General features: G+C 29.1%; 1 protein-coding gene across 7 annotated transcripts in view; it reads right to left on the bottom strand.

Moving 5' to 3' along the window:
- LOC106474038 (kynurenine--oxoglutarate transaminase 3-like) overlaps window positions 1-12,997 on the bottom strand; it is a 69,790-nt gene that overhangs the window by 15,693 nt on the left and 41,100 nt on the right. For all 7 annotated transcript variants that reach the window (XM_013934732.2, XM_022379333.1, XM_013934725.2 and 4 more), the window contains 4 exons: window positions 9,815-9,964; window positions 8,540-8,626; window positions 5,852-5,974; window positions 2,406-2,526 (listed from right to left, as the gene is read on the bottom strand). In XM_013934732.2, coding sequence (XP_013790186.1) covers window positions 2,406-2,526; window positions 5,852-5,974; window positions 8,540-8,626; window positions 9,815-9,964 — 481 coding nt within the window. The remainder of the gene's footprint in view (window positions 1-2,405; window positions 2,527-5,851; window positions 5,975-8,539; window positions 8,627-9,814; window positions 9,965-12,997) is intronic.

Here is a 12,997-nt window from a genome sequence, read left to right as displayed (position 1 = left end):
GTTGCCTTGGGTTAGACTCAACAAGCTTCTTCAGAGCATCAATATCAATTCCAACATGTCAGCCCCTGCCATCACAGTTTTTAAGGTTAAAGTGACCTGAACAAAATTTGCTGAACCATCATTGACACTTACGATTGTTCAAAACATTTCCATACACTTCTTTGATATTCTTTGTAGCTACAGAGGCATTATTTCCCTTCTTGTATTCAAACAGCATTACATGCCGAAAGTGTGTCTTGTCGTGTGCCATCACTATAAGGGATTAAAGTATTCTAAACTTTACACATTATATTGGTTACATTAACGTGACATTTAGGCAGTTTGTTTCACTATTATACGTGATGTACACTTTTTGGGGGGTGGTTAAAGAAAGAGATTAATTTCTTGATGACCTAATATGTGCAGAAACAGAACTAAAAAAAAACTACTCATATAAGAACCCTGCATTCAATTACCAGTGAACTGCCACCACAAACAAGCTAGTACATCAACTGGTTAGGTATTTTAGCCTTATGTGCACAGTGTAGGTCCACTGAACCAATGCCCATAATGGAGAACTAATGTTTATTATAATTTTGAAATTTCCATGTGTATCTTCACAAAATTTGGTAAGCTTTTAGTACAAAAGAAAAGTCAGTTGTATAAAATAAATCTGAATTTTTAATAAACATCTTTTACTAAAGATTTGTCTTTGAATTTACTAAGTCAGTCTGACTAGTCTGAGTGTTAATAATAAAATTACTTTTTTCACTTTTCATTTGCATAACTTCTAGAATCTTCTAAATAAATATCATAAACATTTTTCAGGAAAAGTATATATATTTCATTTACTTTCTCTACCCTAACACTAACTGTTACAAAATCAACAATACAGGGTAAAATGAAAAACTTAAAAAAATATTAAATTAATGTAATTTTTTTCTTTTTAGTATGACTGCATATTGTAACAGACAATTAAACACATTACTATAAGTATTTTTTATTTCAAATATGTAGCTTATAACACAAAATATTATCATACACAAAAAATATAATATCCTAAAACTACAATAATTTAACTTTTTTTCTAACTAAGCTCTAAATAGGTTAAAAACACTATAATGGCAAAGAATGAAACCAAGGCTAAATATTTCCAATCCTGTCACCTGAACAAACTAGCCTAGTCTCATAATGAATTCAGTAAGGACAAAATTTCTCTTTCTATTTGTTATGCATAATCCAATCACAAATGTCAGAGATAATTATTGACAAGCTTTGAAAGACAGAATGTTATAAGAGAAGTGTGCCAAATGGCTTTGACTTTCTTGTTCACACCTCAGTAAAGCAAAAAGCTTGGAGGCTATAAATTTAATTATGGCTTAGCAATATCTGTAAGTGTGTGATATGTGCCAAACTCAGATCGTAAAAAATAGAAAATTCAAAAAGGGCAATTCAGAATGAAGAAGTATCACGTGATACAGAGAAGTGAAGATTGAGAATCTTTCATTTTAAATTTAAAAAATTAAAATTTATACAGTATTAAAAATTGACTTATATGCTACATTTTGATGCTAAACTTACCAACTTACATCGATAATAAAGCTGTTTAATTAAATTTGGAATGTAATTCTGTAAAATGGTTGTAATAGATGCACTTTGACCCACCTATGCACACAGGGTTAAAATAATATAATTAACACTACCCGAATTGTCAAAAATGTAACAATTCAGTTTATTTTCAGATTAGGGTATAGCTATAGAATCACAAGTTTTACTAATAAATATATCCCATAGTTCCATGAAACTCATGATTCTCTAGCTATTCCCTAATCTGAAAATAAAATGACTTGTTACATTTTCAACATTTCAGATAATTTATTTATCTTTACTAAGATTCTTCGTTAAAATTTACAACCTAAGCTATCATTTAATAATTGTTTATAAGATACATAATATGGATTAATGAATAGCAAAATAAAATTCAGACAAGATTTACCATAATGTAACAAACAGTTTTGGCTACCATAGCTGTTATGTTCTTCCAGCAATGGGTCTCTCTGATTTAAGGACCAAAACCTTACAATAAATACAAAGTTTAACTTGGGAAAATAATAATTTCACGTGAAATGTTTTTGATATGTATAATTTTCTTAAATTGCTTACAACATTATCAAATTTATGTAGATTCTGTTGAGTCCTAATTCAAATATGCAATAATATTTTACGAAGTTATTCTAAATTCTCAAATATTAATAAATGGTTTTGGTATTTAAAGATATTTATTTTTTTAATTACATATTAATATAAACTATAAAAAAGTTCTTACATTCACTATCTTAAAGTGTAAGTTATACAGAAACTTAATATGTATTAAGCAATAATCAATGAATAAAATACTCATACATAATTCAAGAATTGATATTTACCCATACGGATATGTTCTGACCCTTTGAAAACCAACCATTCATAAACCTCGTCCATGACACAGATTACATTGTGCTTCTTGCAGAGTTCTGCTATCATCTCTAGCTCTGATCGAGTAAATACCTACAAGCAGAAAACCAAGTTGTAAGTAAAATTTTAATTTGGATAAATTGTTCTACAGATTAACTGTTTATTTGTTTTTAATTATGCACAAAGCTACACAAGAGCTATCTGTGTTCTGCTCACCATGGGTATCAAAACCCGGTTTCTATCGTTGTAAGTCCGCAGACATACCGCTGTGCCATTGGGGGGGCAATTAACTGTTCCAAACAAGTGCTTATGAGTTAAAATTAAGAACTTAATTTCTCAATACCTTCACTGATTAAACACTTTAAAACTTTTAGATTTCCAAGATAAGGTTGAGCAGTAATACAGTTACACATTTATTAGCTTTTTCTTTTTTTGGTGAATAATACCTTACTTATTTAATAGTGAAACCTTATTAATGAAAGTTTTTTTTTGCTCATCATTGCCAAAGTGATACATTCACTATTTTAATGTTCTCCCATTTTAATATTTTATTCAATATCTTTCTCTTAAATTGCTTTCTTAACTCTCTCAACACAGTCGATTTGACTGACCATGTGATCTCTTTGTACTCATTCAAAATCTTTATAATTCTGATACTACTAACATTTAATATAGTATGTATATCGTTACAAAATTTGGCAGAGTTTCAGTAAACATTACAAGTCTTTCACATACAAAAAATCATATTTCTAGTGAAGTATTTTTAATAAACTAAAAAAGATTTTTCTGTGAATATATCAAGTATTTGTTTTGACTACTCTGTGTGAAAAGTGATTTTCATGTTAAGATTAAAAATACTTTTCTTCATCTCAAAAATTTCAAATTTCATTTGCACAATCTCCAAAACCTCCTAAATACATTTCAAACGTTTGTTTTCAGTAAAACTTTATATTTCATCTGTAAATTTCTCTACCCTAACTCCATAAAGGTTGGTCACTATGACCAATGTTTAACCACAAAAAAAAATCTAACAAATATTTTTTTTCTTTCTAGAATGACTTCAAATTCTAACATGAAATTACATTCCTTTATCCTAAGTAGTTTTAAACTCTTAACAATATACATCTATTTATACTTCAATTTTATTGCCCTTTGAACCATGACTAACTACTCTTCACACCATTATAAGTTGTAGATCACTTGGGGAATGTGGAGCTCACATTATGCTATCAAATTACATTTTTATTAATTATTATTTATTTTACCTAATCTTACCTAAAAAGATCCCTATTTTTACATTTTAGTTACTTTTATAATAATAAATAAAGAACAAACATGAAAAATAAGAAATAAATAATTGGTATAACATAAACAAAAAGTAGTTAAAAAATTTTGAATGAAAGTCACTAAAACCTTGTGACATGCACAGTAAATGATGTTTTTTTATTTAATTAAAAAATAAATAAATATTTACTTTAAATAAGTAACTGTATGTGGTTCATCTGATTAGCTGTGTAGCAGGAATGAACAACTACTGGTTCTGATATTCCAACTCTTAATTTGGCCATTGAATTCTCTAAAATTTCATTTATTTTGTTTCAATGGTCACATCTCTTTCAAAAATCTTAAAACACTGGCAGTTGCATTATATCGTAATATAATTATGCATTATATCGTAATATAATATTACAGGCTCATTAAAACTTCAACTGAACAAACAAAGATCATGCCTAACGATATGATTATATGAGATGAGATTGTTACACTATACACAGATGCCTGAAGTTAGTCCTTGTTTTCAAAGCTAATATTAATGCATGAGTCAGAATTCTTGCTCTTCATGTGTCATCAGCCATATATATGGTTTCTTGTAGCTGGTATATGTTCTATACTAATTTTTCATGTGTATTTTTAAAGCAAATTTACGTACCACTATCATGCAAACCATGTTAACTTCTGCCTTTCACTTATTGGAATTGAGGTACTTCTTGATAATTTAAATGCTGCTCTTACAAACTTAGAACATTATTCTCTAAACATGTTGAACATTTCAAAAATGGAAAGCTTATGTCCATGATACTTGAATACAAATATAATATTTATCTTTGTGTACTTATTTGGTAATTAATTACTCTTATTTACCTTTCAGTCAGCACCATGAGAACGTCCTGTTCTGCACTGATAATCAGTTGGTGGTATGATGCACACTTTTATTACTTAAACAACTAATTTTTCTCAATAAATGTTTTATACACTATGCTTCCATTAACAATAATAAAACATAACTAATGTTACACAAATTAAGGAAACTGAGTAATTGGTACTATTACACATAATCAAAACATTTTTTGAGAATTTATTAGAATTAGATACTTTTAAAAACACAGACACTTCTAATAATAAATTACTTGTACAACAAATATCCTCACTTGAAAATTATGTCATGCTGGGTTTATCAAAATAAAGATTCAGGTGCTAAACGGAACTATAAATTTTATAATCATCAATACTAAAATAATTGGTTATTATAGTTTATCACCGTACCTTGTTTCCAGTAATTAGGTTTAAAGGAATACCTGGTCAGAAAACCCAACATAACTGGCAATGACACGATAACACAAGTTTCAAATTTATGTTTACATCTACTCTTCTCAGATCCTTATTATTTTTATAACAACTGTATTCACAACTCGTACCAGAATAGAACTATTCTTTATCTCAGAGTAACTTAACAGTGAACTTAACTTAGCATCATATCAATTTTTTTTTTTCAGCTATGATGTTATAGCTATTTAATTTCCAAAAAATCACATTAGAGTTTTAACTAAATGTAAGTAGTCAAATTTACAAGCTTCAGAAGCTTAAATGATGTTTTCTTTTTTTTTAAATTACTTTCCTCCTTTCTGTAAAGAATTTAAGTTTGTTTTGAATATCACGCAAAGCTACACAAGGGCTATCTGTCCCTAATTAAGCATTGAAAAACTAGATGGAATGTGGATAGTCATCACCAACCACTGCCAACTCTTGGGCTTCTCTTTTACCAATGAATAATGGGATTAACTGTTACTTTATAATGCTCCCACAGCTGAAAGGGCAAGAGAGTTTGGTGGGATGGGGATTTGAATCCATGACCCTCAGACTGCGAGTCAAGTGCCCTAACAACCTGGCATGCCAGCCCTGTAAAAAAATTGTGTAACTGTTTATACAAAGAGCTAGTGTGTGTGTGTGTACACATACACACACAAAGGGTTAGCTAACTGCTAAATACTTAAAGTTTTTTTTTTTTTAAATGTAGAGTTATCTAAAAGAGCGATCTTTTCAAGGTGAGTGGTTCTAACTTTCATAGCAGTTTTTAAACTAATAATTTCTAAACTACTCATAAAAATAACAACATGAAAACTGAATAATAAAATTTTACCTTTCCAAGTGGGTTATGTGGAGTGTTGACAATGATCATTTTAGTTTTGTTTGTAAACTTTGAAGCAAATTCTTTGGGATCTAGCACCCAATCTGCACTTGATATAGGACCATGAGTCTTCTTCTGTAAAATGTAATACACAAGATCAGTATATAAAAAAAGAAGGAAAAAACTTGTGTATATATCCATTATTAATTTAATTTCACTAAACTAAGGAAAAAAATAATTGAATGCAACTAACAGTAAAACACTTTCAATAATTTTGTTACTACTATTCTTGCACAAAATCTTCACTTTTAACATTATAATGGATTTGAATAGAACATGTACTTATGATTAGAAAATACTAATATTTTAACATATTATCATTTCATTTTCCAATTAACTTTCTACAAGTGAGTCAAAAACAGAAATCAAACATTTAAACTGGCCACCCAAAGATGATGAAAGGAGTGAAGCTTGAGTCAGAAAATGCTTTAAAATATAGAAGAAAAAAAAAGAGACCTCCACACAATTGAATCAAAAAAGTAACATAACTAACAATCTAATGGCTGGAAAACTTAACACCATTAAAGGGTAAATGAGCAGCCGTCTTCACATAAAGGAAATTCAAATGAATAAAAAAAAGACCAAATCAGAAGATTCAACAGCTAAATGATTAAGAAAGCATAACTGAGAAGTGTGGAACATACATTAGTATGTAAAAAGTGACAAAAAATTTGATCTCTGCAACATCTGGAGAAGATAGCCATTAACCCTTATGCAATGGGTACCCTTTTCTGCAGAAGTCACTGTGTTACATTCAAAATTTAATTAAACACCTTTACTATCAATGTATGTGAAAGAAATTACCATTATAATGTATGTTTTCATTCAAAGTTTTATGTTATCAAAGTTTAATTCCTTTATTTGCAAGGAAACCCTTACAAAAACTACTTAAAACTTCAGATGTATTGTCACTTCACCAACGGGCTATGAAAATTCTCTAATTCAGCATTCACTATCTTCAGTAATACAATGGCAATTGAGTAGATGTACGTCTAGATTATAAGATGCTTACATAACCTTTTACTCATACATATCAAAGCTCTCTGAATGAATGCAGTTGAAACAAGTAAGCAATTTTTTCAACCCTTGACAGGTGTCATACCTACCTTCAACAAATTTGTTTGAGCTTTAAATGAAAATACTGCCGAAGGGTTGCACATGTCGAGATGAATAATAAGTGGTAAAGGACAAGAAAGAAAAATAAAACATTAAATTTTTTTCTATTTCCTAATTTTAATTGCTTGTTTGCTTGTAATTAAGCACAAAGCTACACAATGGGCTATCTGTGCTCTGCCCGACCACGGGTATCAAAACCCGGATTCTAACATTGTAACTCCGCAGACATACCGCTGTGCAACTGGGGGTCATCCTAATTTTAATCATTTCATTGCACGTTGATGATAATAGCTATAGTTAGAATAATGTCATTCTTTGTGTACAAAATATTTATAAACTTTAACAAAATCTTACAAGGCTTTGTGAGGAACACACAGTTACCGTATTTTCGTTGCATAAATGTCTTTCCCTAGTTTAGTGGATGATAATCGTGTCCACTCGTACTTAAATGGTTAAAACAATCTGAAGTAAAGTCTAAATGTAACAATCTTGTTGAAAATGAAAGGGATGAAAAATCTGTAAGCTCTAAGCCAAAATATTAACAAAGTGAAGTGAAAAACTGAATAAATCTCCTCAGTATAATGAAATCAAAATAACCTCACTCGTAAAAGGAAATTTCATATTTGATAATGGGATGTATCTTCATGAAACAACTAAAACAAATCTAACTACAAAACATTAGGAAAATGAGTGAAAAAATAACATGAAAGGAATCACTCAAAAACTGACATTACAATAAAATCAGATGTACAAACCTCAAGTTCATAAAAAAAAAAAGATATAGCAAAAAGCAGGTGATTCACCAGTCACTGCATTTTACTGTGATATCCATGGTTTAGGAACCAAAAGTATGTCACAGGGAAAATTATAAGTATAAAAAAAGCAGTTTTCATATTCCATTAAATCTTTAACACAAAGTCATAGGTCATGGCATGTTTCACAAATAGCAACAAAATGGCTGACATTAATGCCTTATAGGCAACTTTAGTAAGTCACAAAATTAACAATGGATGTTAAAAAAGAGACATACAACTAAGTGAGTTAGTATACTAAATGAGTGACTAATCTAGTAAGAAATAATATAACTCTCCAAAACTGGAGTTACTAAAAAACTACAACCAGTCAGAACTAATAACTGACATTTCAAGCAAGAACTGTTAAGTAAATTTCCTATAAAATAGAGTTTATAAAACAAGCCAAAAAATGGAGAAAGAGAAACTTGGAACAACATCATATCAGGGTTTTACGTCACTGTCTATTAAGAAGTTAACAATATGAATGAATATCTTTTGTACAGCACCATCAGGTCTGATTAATAAAAAAAAAGGCAACATTGGACACAACAGCAACAAATAAATTATCCTTACAAGATCATGGAATAAAAACAACAAAGAAAGAGAGGTTGGAATTAAAATAATTTATATTAATCCCTAATGATTATATTGAAATATTATAATAGATAATATTTTTTTGTTTTTTAACTCATAATTATTGTCCGCTTTTAACAGAGATCTTGAAACTTACTGGTCTAAGTGGTACAAAAACAGGAATACCACCTGCCATTTTAGTCATTGGTTCATAGCAGTCAAAAAATGGTTCAATGATAATCACCTGAAATTCAAATAAATTTTTTTAAAAACTTTGATAATATCAGACATCCAAAAAGTACCAATACTTTTTAGTAACATATTTAAAAATATATTATATTAGCTGTTTTAATGTAAAAATGTAGTTTACTTTGAATATTCGTTTAAAACACAAAGATTTATTCAAGGAATTTTGTGCTGATCTTTAAGTATTGATCATTTAATATATAATATTGCAAACAATCATCAAACTTTACAAGAATCCCCTATATGTTCTTTGAAATTTATATGACAGCTTCATCATGCAAAATATCAAGTTCTATGTAAAATATTTCAACCAACAATTATTACTTTTAATAAAAAACTAAAAGAGGAACTTGTATCTTTAATAAATTCATAAAATCAAAAATCAGAAGTACAACAACCTTTACTAATGATATTGTGACTGACTCATTACTCGTCAAACCTAAAATAAAAAAACAGCAAAGCGACAAAAATTGAAGTTCTTATTACAGAACTGCCAAATTCAAGAAGAAAGTAGCCTTTTTTTAGGATTTTTGTAAGTGAAATTCATATTAACTATTTAATATAAACACAGTGGATTTATTTAAGAAAGCACACCAAAATTACTAGCAGACACATAAAAGACACAACAATCAACTAAAATGAATGCAAAAAAGTTTGATTTCAATGATATATAATTATAAACATTTAGTCACATATATAAATGTAACTTTATAATTAAGGTCAACAACAGTTTTTGAAGTGTTAATGAACACAAGTTTTCAACCAAGATACTTAGAATTGTTAGAAAAATTAAAAAAGTTATTACACAAATTTTGTAAGTTCATGAATAAGCTTTACACAGATATGTAAAAATTAGGTTTTAAGTTCACTTCATTATTAACTTTCATACAAACAGAGAAAATTTAGAATTTTGCATTCCAAACAGGTAAAAAATATATTTTTTGGAATTTCTGCAACTAGAAACAAAATAGAAAACCATGATAACAAAAATGTTAATAATAAAAATTAAAGTGGTTTTCAAACATCTTATATTTCTATTGCAAAAAGATGTTTCTAATGATTATTCTACAAACATGAACTTGGAAAATAATTTTACGCCTAAGTTAATAACTTGAATTACATATATGCTACTACATATATTTGTAACACCTGTATACCTAATGTTTTGGATAAAAGTTTCTCATACCTCATCTCCAGGATTAACTAAGGCCATAATAGTGCAATACAAAGCTTCATAAGCTCCAACAGTGACTAAGATTTCTGTCAGTGGGTCCAGTTCACGACCAAGGAGTTTTGAGTATAGTTTACTTAAAGCATTTACTAGTCGTAGGTGGCCCTGTTAAACATTATAAAGGAACAAATATTAATTTCCCAGAAGTATTGCAGAAATATGAATAAAATAATTTTGTCAACTATTAATAATTATTGTTTAGAAAAACAACACATTGGAAATTAGAAAGTATTACAATCTATAATGAAATCACTTCACAAAAAACAAACTATTTTTCTCTAACAAGAAAATGGAATTCATGATTAATGGAATTATTGAACAAGAACCCAAACTTTTTATACATTTGGATAATGTCTAATGATAACAACCACAGATCCTCATTATACTCAGGCAAGTCACACAGAACAAATAAAACTGGTTTATTTTCAATTTTGTGTCAGTTTAGATTTCACATAATAAATACAATGTAAGAACTGTCTGTAGTTTTCTTAACTGAGTGAAATGTAACAGTTACGAATAATGGTCAACAAATTACTATCTTAATTTAAAACTTGAGATAAAAAGTGATGTTTATGTAATGCAAATTTTAAGCCTGTGTGTAATATAACAAGAGTACACAATTATAATATTGCCTATATAAATATCTATAAGTCATAACTGAGATATTAATGTCACAAAAAATACTGAAGGTACATTTTTACCAAACAAAAAACCTATCAACACTAGTATGTGTATATACACGTGCTCTTATTTGTTATGAATGTGATGAGAGATTTCATATGGTTTGTACTTAAAACAGATATAATTAAAATCAACACTCATAACATTAAAGTATAAACATAAGTATCAAATAATTTCCTAAATGTACCAATGTCATTAGATATTGTGCTTAAACACAAATGTAATTCTTTTAAATCTTGTGAAAATGTAGGAGATAACAATAAGTGCCCCAAAAACATAATTCAAAATGTCAACACAATGAAATGGCCATATTTCAATAGATGAGAAACAGTATCTTAAGTGTAGAACCAGAACCAAACAATAACTTAAATATTACATTTTATATTTATAAATGCACCAAATTTTATATTTTAATGAAACAAGAAGTTCATAAAACGCATGTTACGTCGCTTTCATATGCATATTGTTTCCATACCTTGCAGGAAACTAAAGAAACTGTCAGATTTAATATAATATACATACAAATAAAACAAATTGTAAACTCTTCTGATTATCATGCTGTAGTCTCTAAATTCTAGTTTCTATTCACACCAATACACAACTGTAATCAGATCACTATTCATCATTTTTTTTTGTAACAAATACAACATTCTAAAAAGAAAGATTTACTCAAGAATAATTATTACAACATTGCTGTCCTTCACACAACACACAGCATAAGAAAATATCTAGAATTATAATTACTACATATTTGGTTTTTTTTTTATCTCTAGAAACAAACAAGATACTGAAGTAAGTAGTTTTCAATATTAGAACCCAGTTAGACAAAAAAATCTTTGGCTTTAGGTGAAAGTTTGTTATGAATTTCTCACAAAGCTACTCGAGAGCTGTCTGTACTACCCGCTCCTAATTTAGCATTGATAGACATGAGGGAATGCAGCTAGTCGACAGCATCCACTGCCAACTCTTTTATCAATGAATAGTGGGATTGACCATCACATTATAACACTCCCATGCATGAAAGGTGAGCATGTTTGGTGACACTGATTCGAACCTGTGAACCACAGATTGCGAGTCGAGCATCCTAACCAACAGACTCTACAATTAAATGTACTTGAAGTTCTACTATATGCTCTTCTTATCAGAAATCCACACTGAGATAATTATGAATTATGTGTTTAAAATTATTTACATTAATCTGCCATTTATTTATATTATTTATGCCATTTTGTCTTTTTATGTTTTATTGTGTTTTCAGAAATCATGCTTCATCAGATTTGGCATTTAACAAATGAGATGACATGACCTTTGACCCATGTGGAAATGGTTTAGTAGAACTGAGAAGAATATAGGTTTAGACACTAGTACAGACATAAATTCACTTGCTGATTATGTAAGAAGTATTGGATGTGATTTTCTTCCTTAACAAATTTTTAAGATATAAATTTTCATTAACTTTGATAGTGAATCATTACTCCCTTTATAATCAAAAATAAAATTGGTTCTAGAACTGAGAATATAGTAAATGAGGTTAAACATCAATTTTGAATTAATTATTTTAATCATAATCTTTTAAAAGTCATACAAAGCAGACTTTAACCAGCCCTCATACCATATGCCCAATCACTTTTATTAAAGCCCATAGGTATACATTTTATAACACAATCTGCACCATTACATCATTTAATATAGCTTGTCCATTTGTCTAGCATAACCAGACCATGAACTAGTAGCATGTACTACTACTTGTTTTGGATGATGTCCAGTCTCTGATTGTGTTGTTAAACCATGTGTCACTGACACAACACTATGTTGTACAGAAGTTGCTTATAAAAAATTACAGTCCATGAATTTTCCCATATTCATGAACCTGGCCAATAACATGAAATGACTTTGATACCCCTAAAAACATAAATATTATGAAAGTTAAAAATTACATGGATCAACTTTATGAGGTGTTACAATAAAATCTAGGTGTTCTTTGAAAACTTTTAACTGAATCTTCAGTAACACTCTATTAAACCGTTTGTGTATACATCTGGCATGATTACAGTTTAGTTTGCCATATTATTAAATAGACAGCAGAGTAACTGAATCATCAAATTTAAGTTGTTTTTCTACATAATGTTGCATATCTGCTCATTTGTTAATTTCCGGTATAAATTCTCTCCGAGGAACTGCAGCGATACAAGTCCTTTCTTAATTAAAACTAGTTTATTCTTTCTCGATACAACTTTGTAATACATTTAACAACTTTTATAACACAATTTATAAATCACAGTGATTCACACACTTTACTTACGGTGCCTACTGTTCGCTTGACTCAATTATCCCTATCTTTATAGCAATCTATCTGCAATTATATCTCCGCTTTATTTGCATATACAAAAAGAGGGCACCTAGAACAGTCTAGAGTTGCCAGGAAAAGTCAAGATCCTTCGAGAATCTCATGACGTG

This window comes from Limulus polyphemus, unplaced genomic scaffold (genome assembly GCF_000517525.1).
Source record: "Limulus polyphemus unplaced genomic scaffold, Limulus_polyphemus-2.1.2 Scaffold135, whole genome shotgun sequence".
NCBI classification, from domain to species: domain Eukaryota; kingdom Metazoa; phylum Arthropoda; class Merostomata; order Xiphosura; family Limulidae; genus Limulus; species Limulus polyphemus.
The sequence above is the reverse complement of the archived record's forward strand: the minus strand, read 5'-3'. Positions and strand labels throughout refer to the sequence as shown.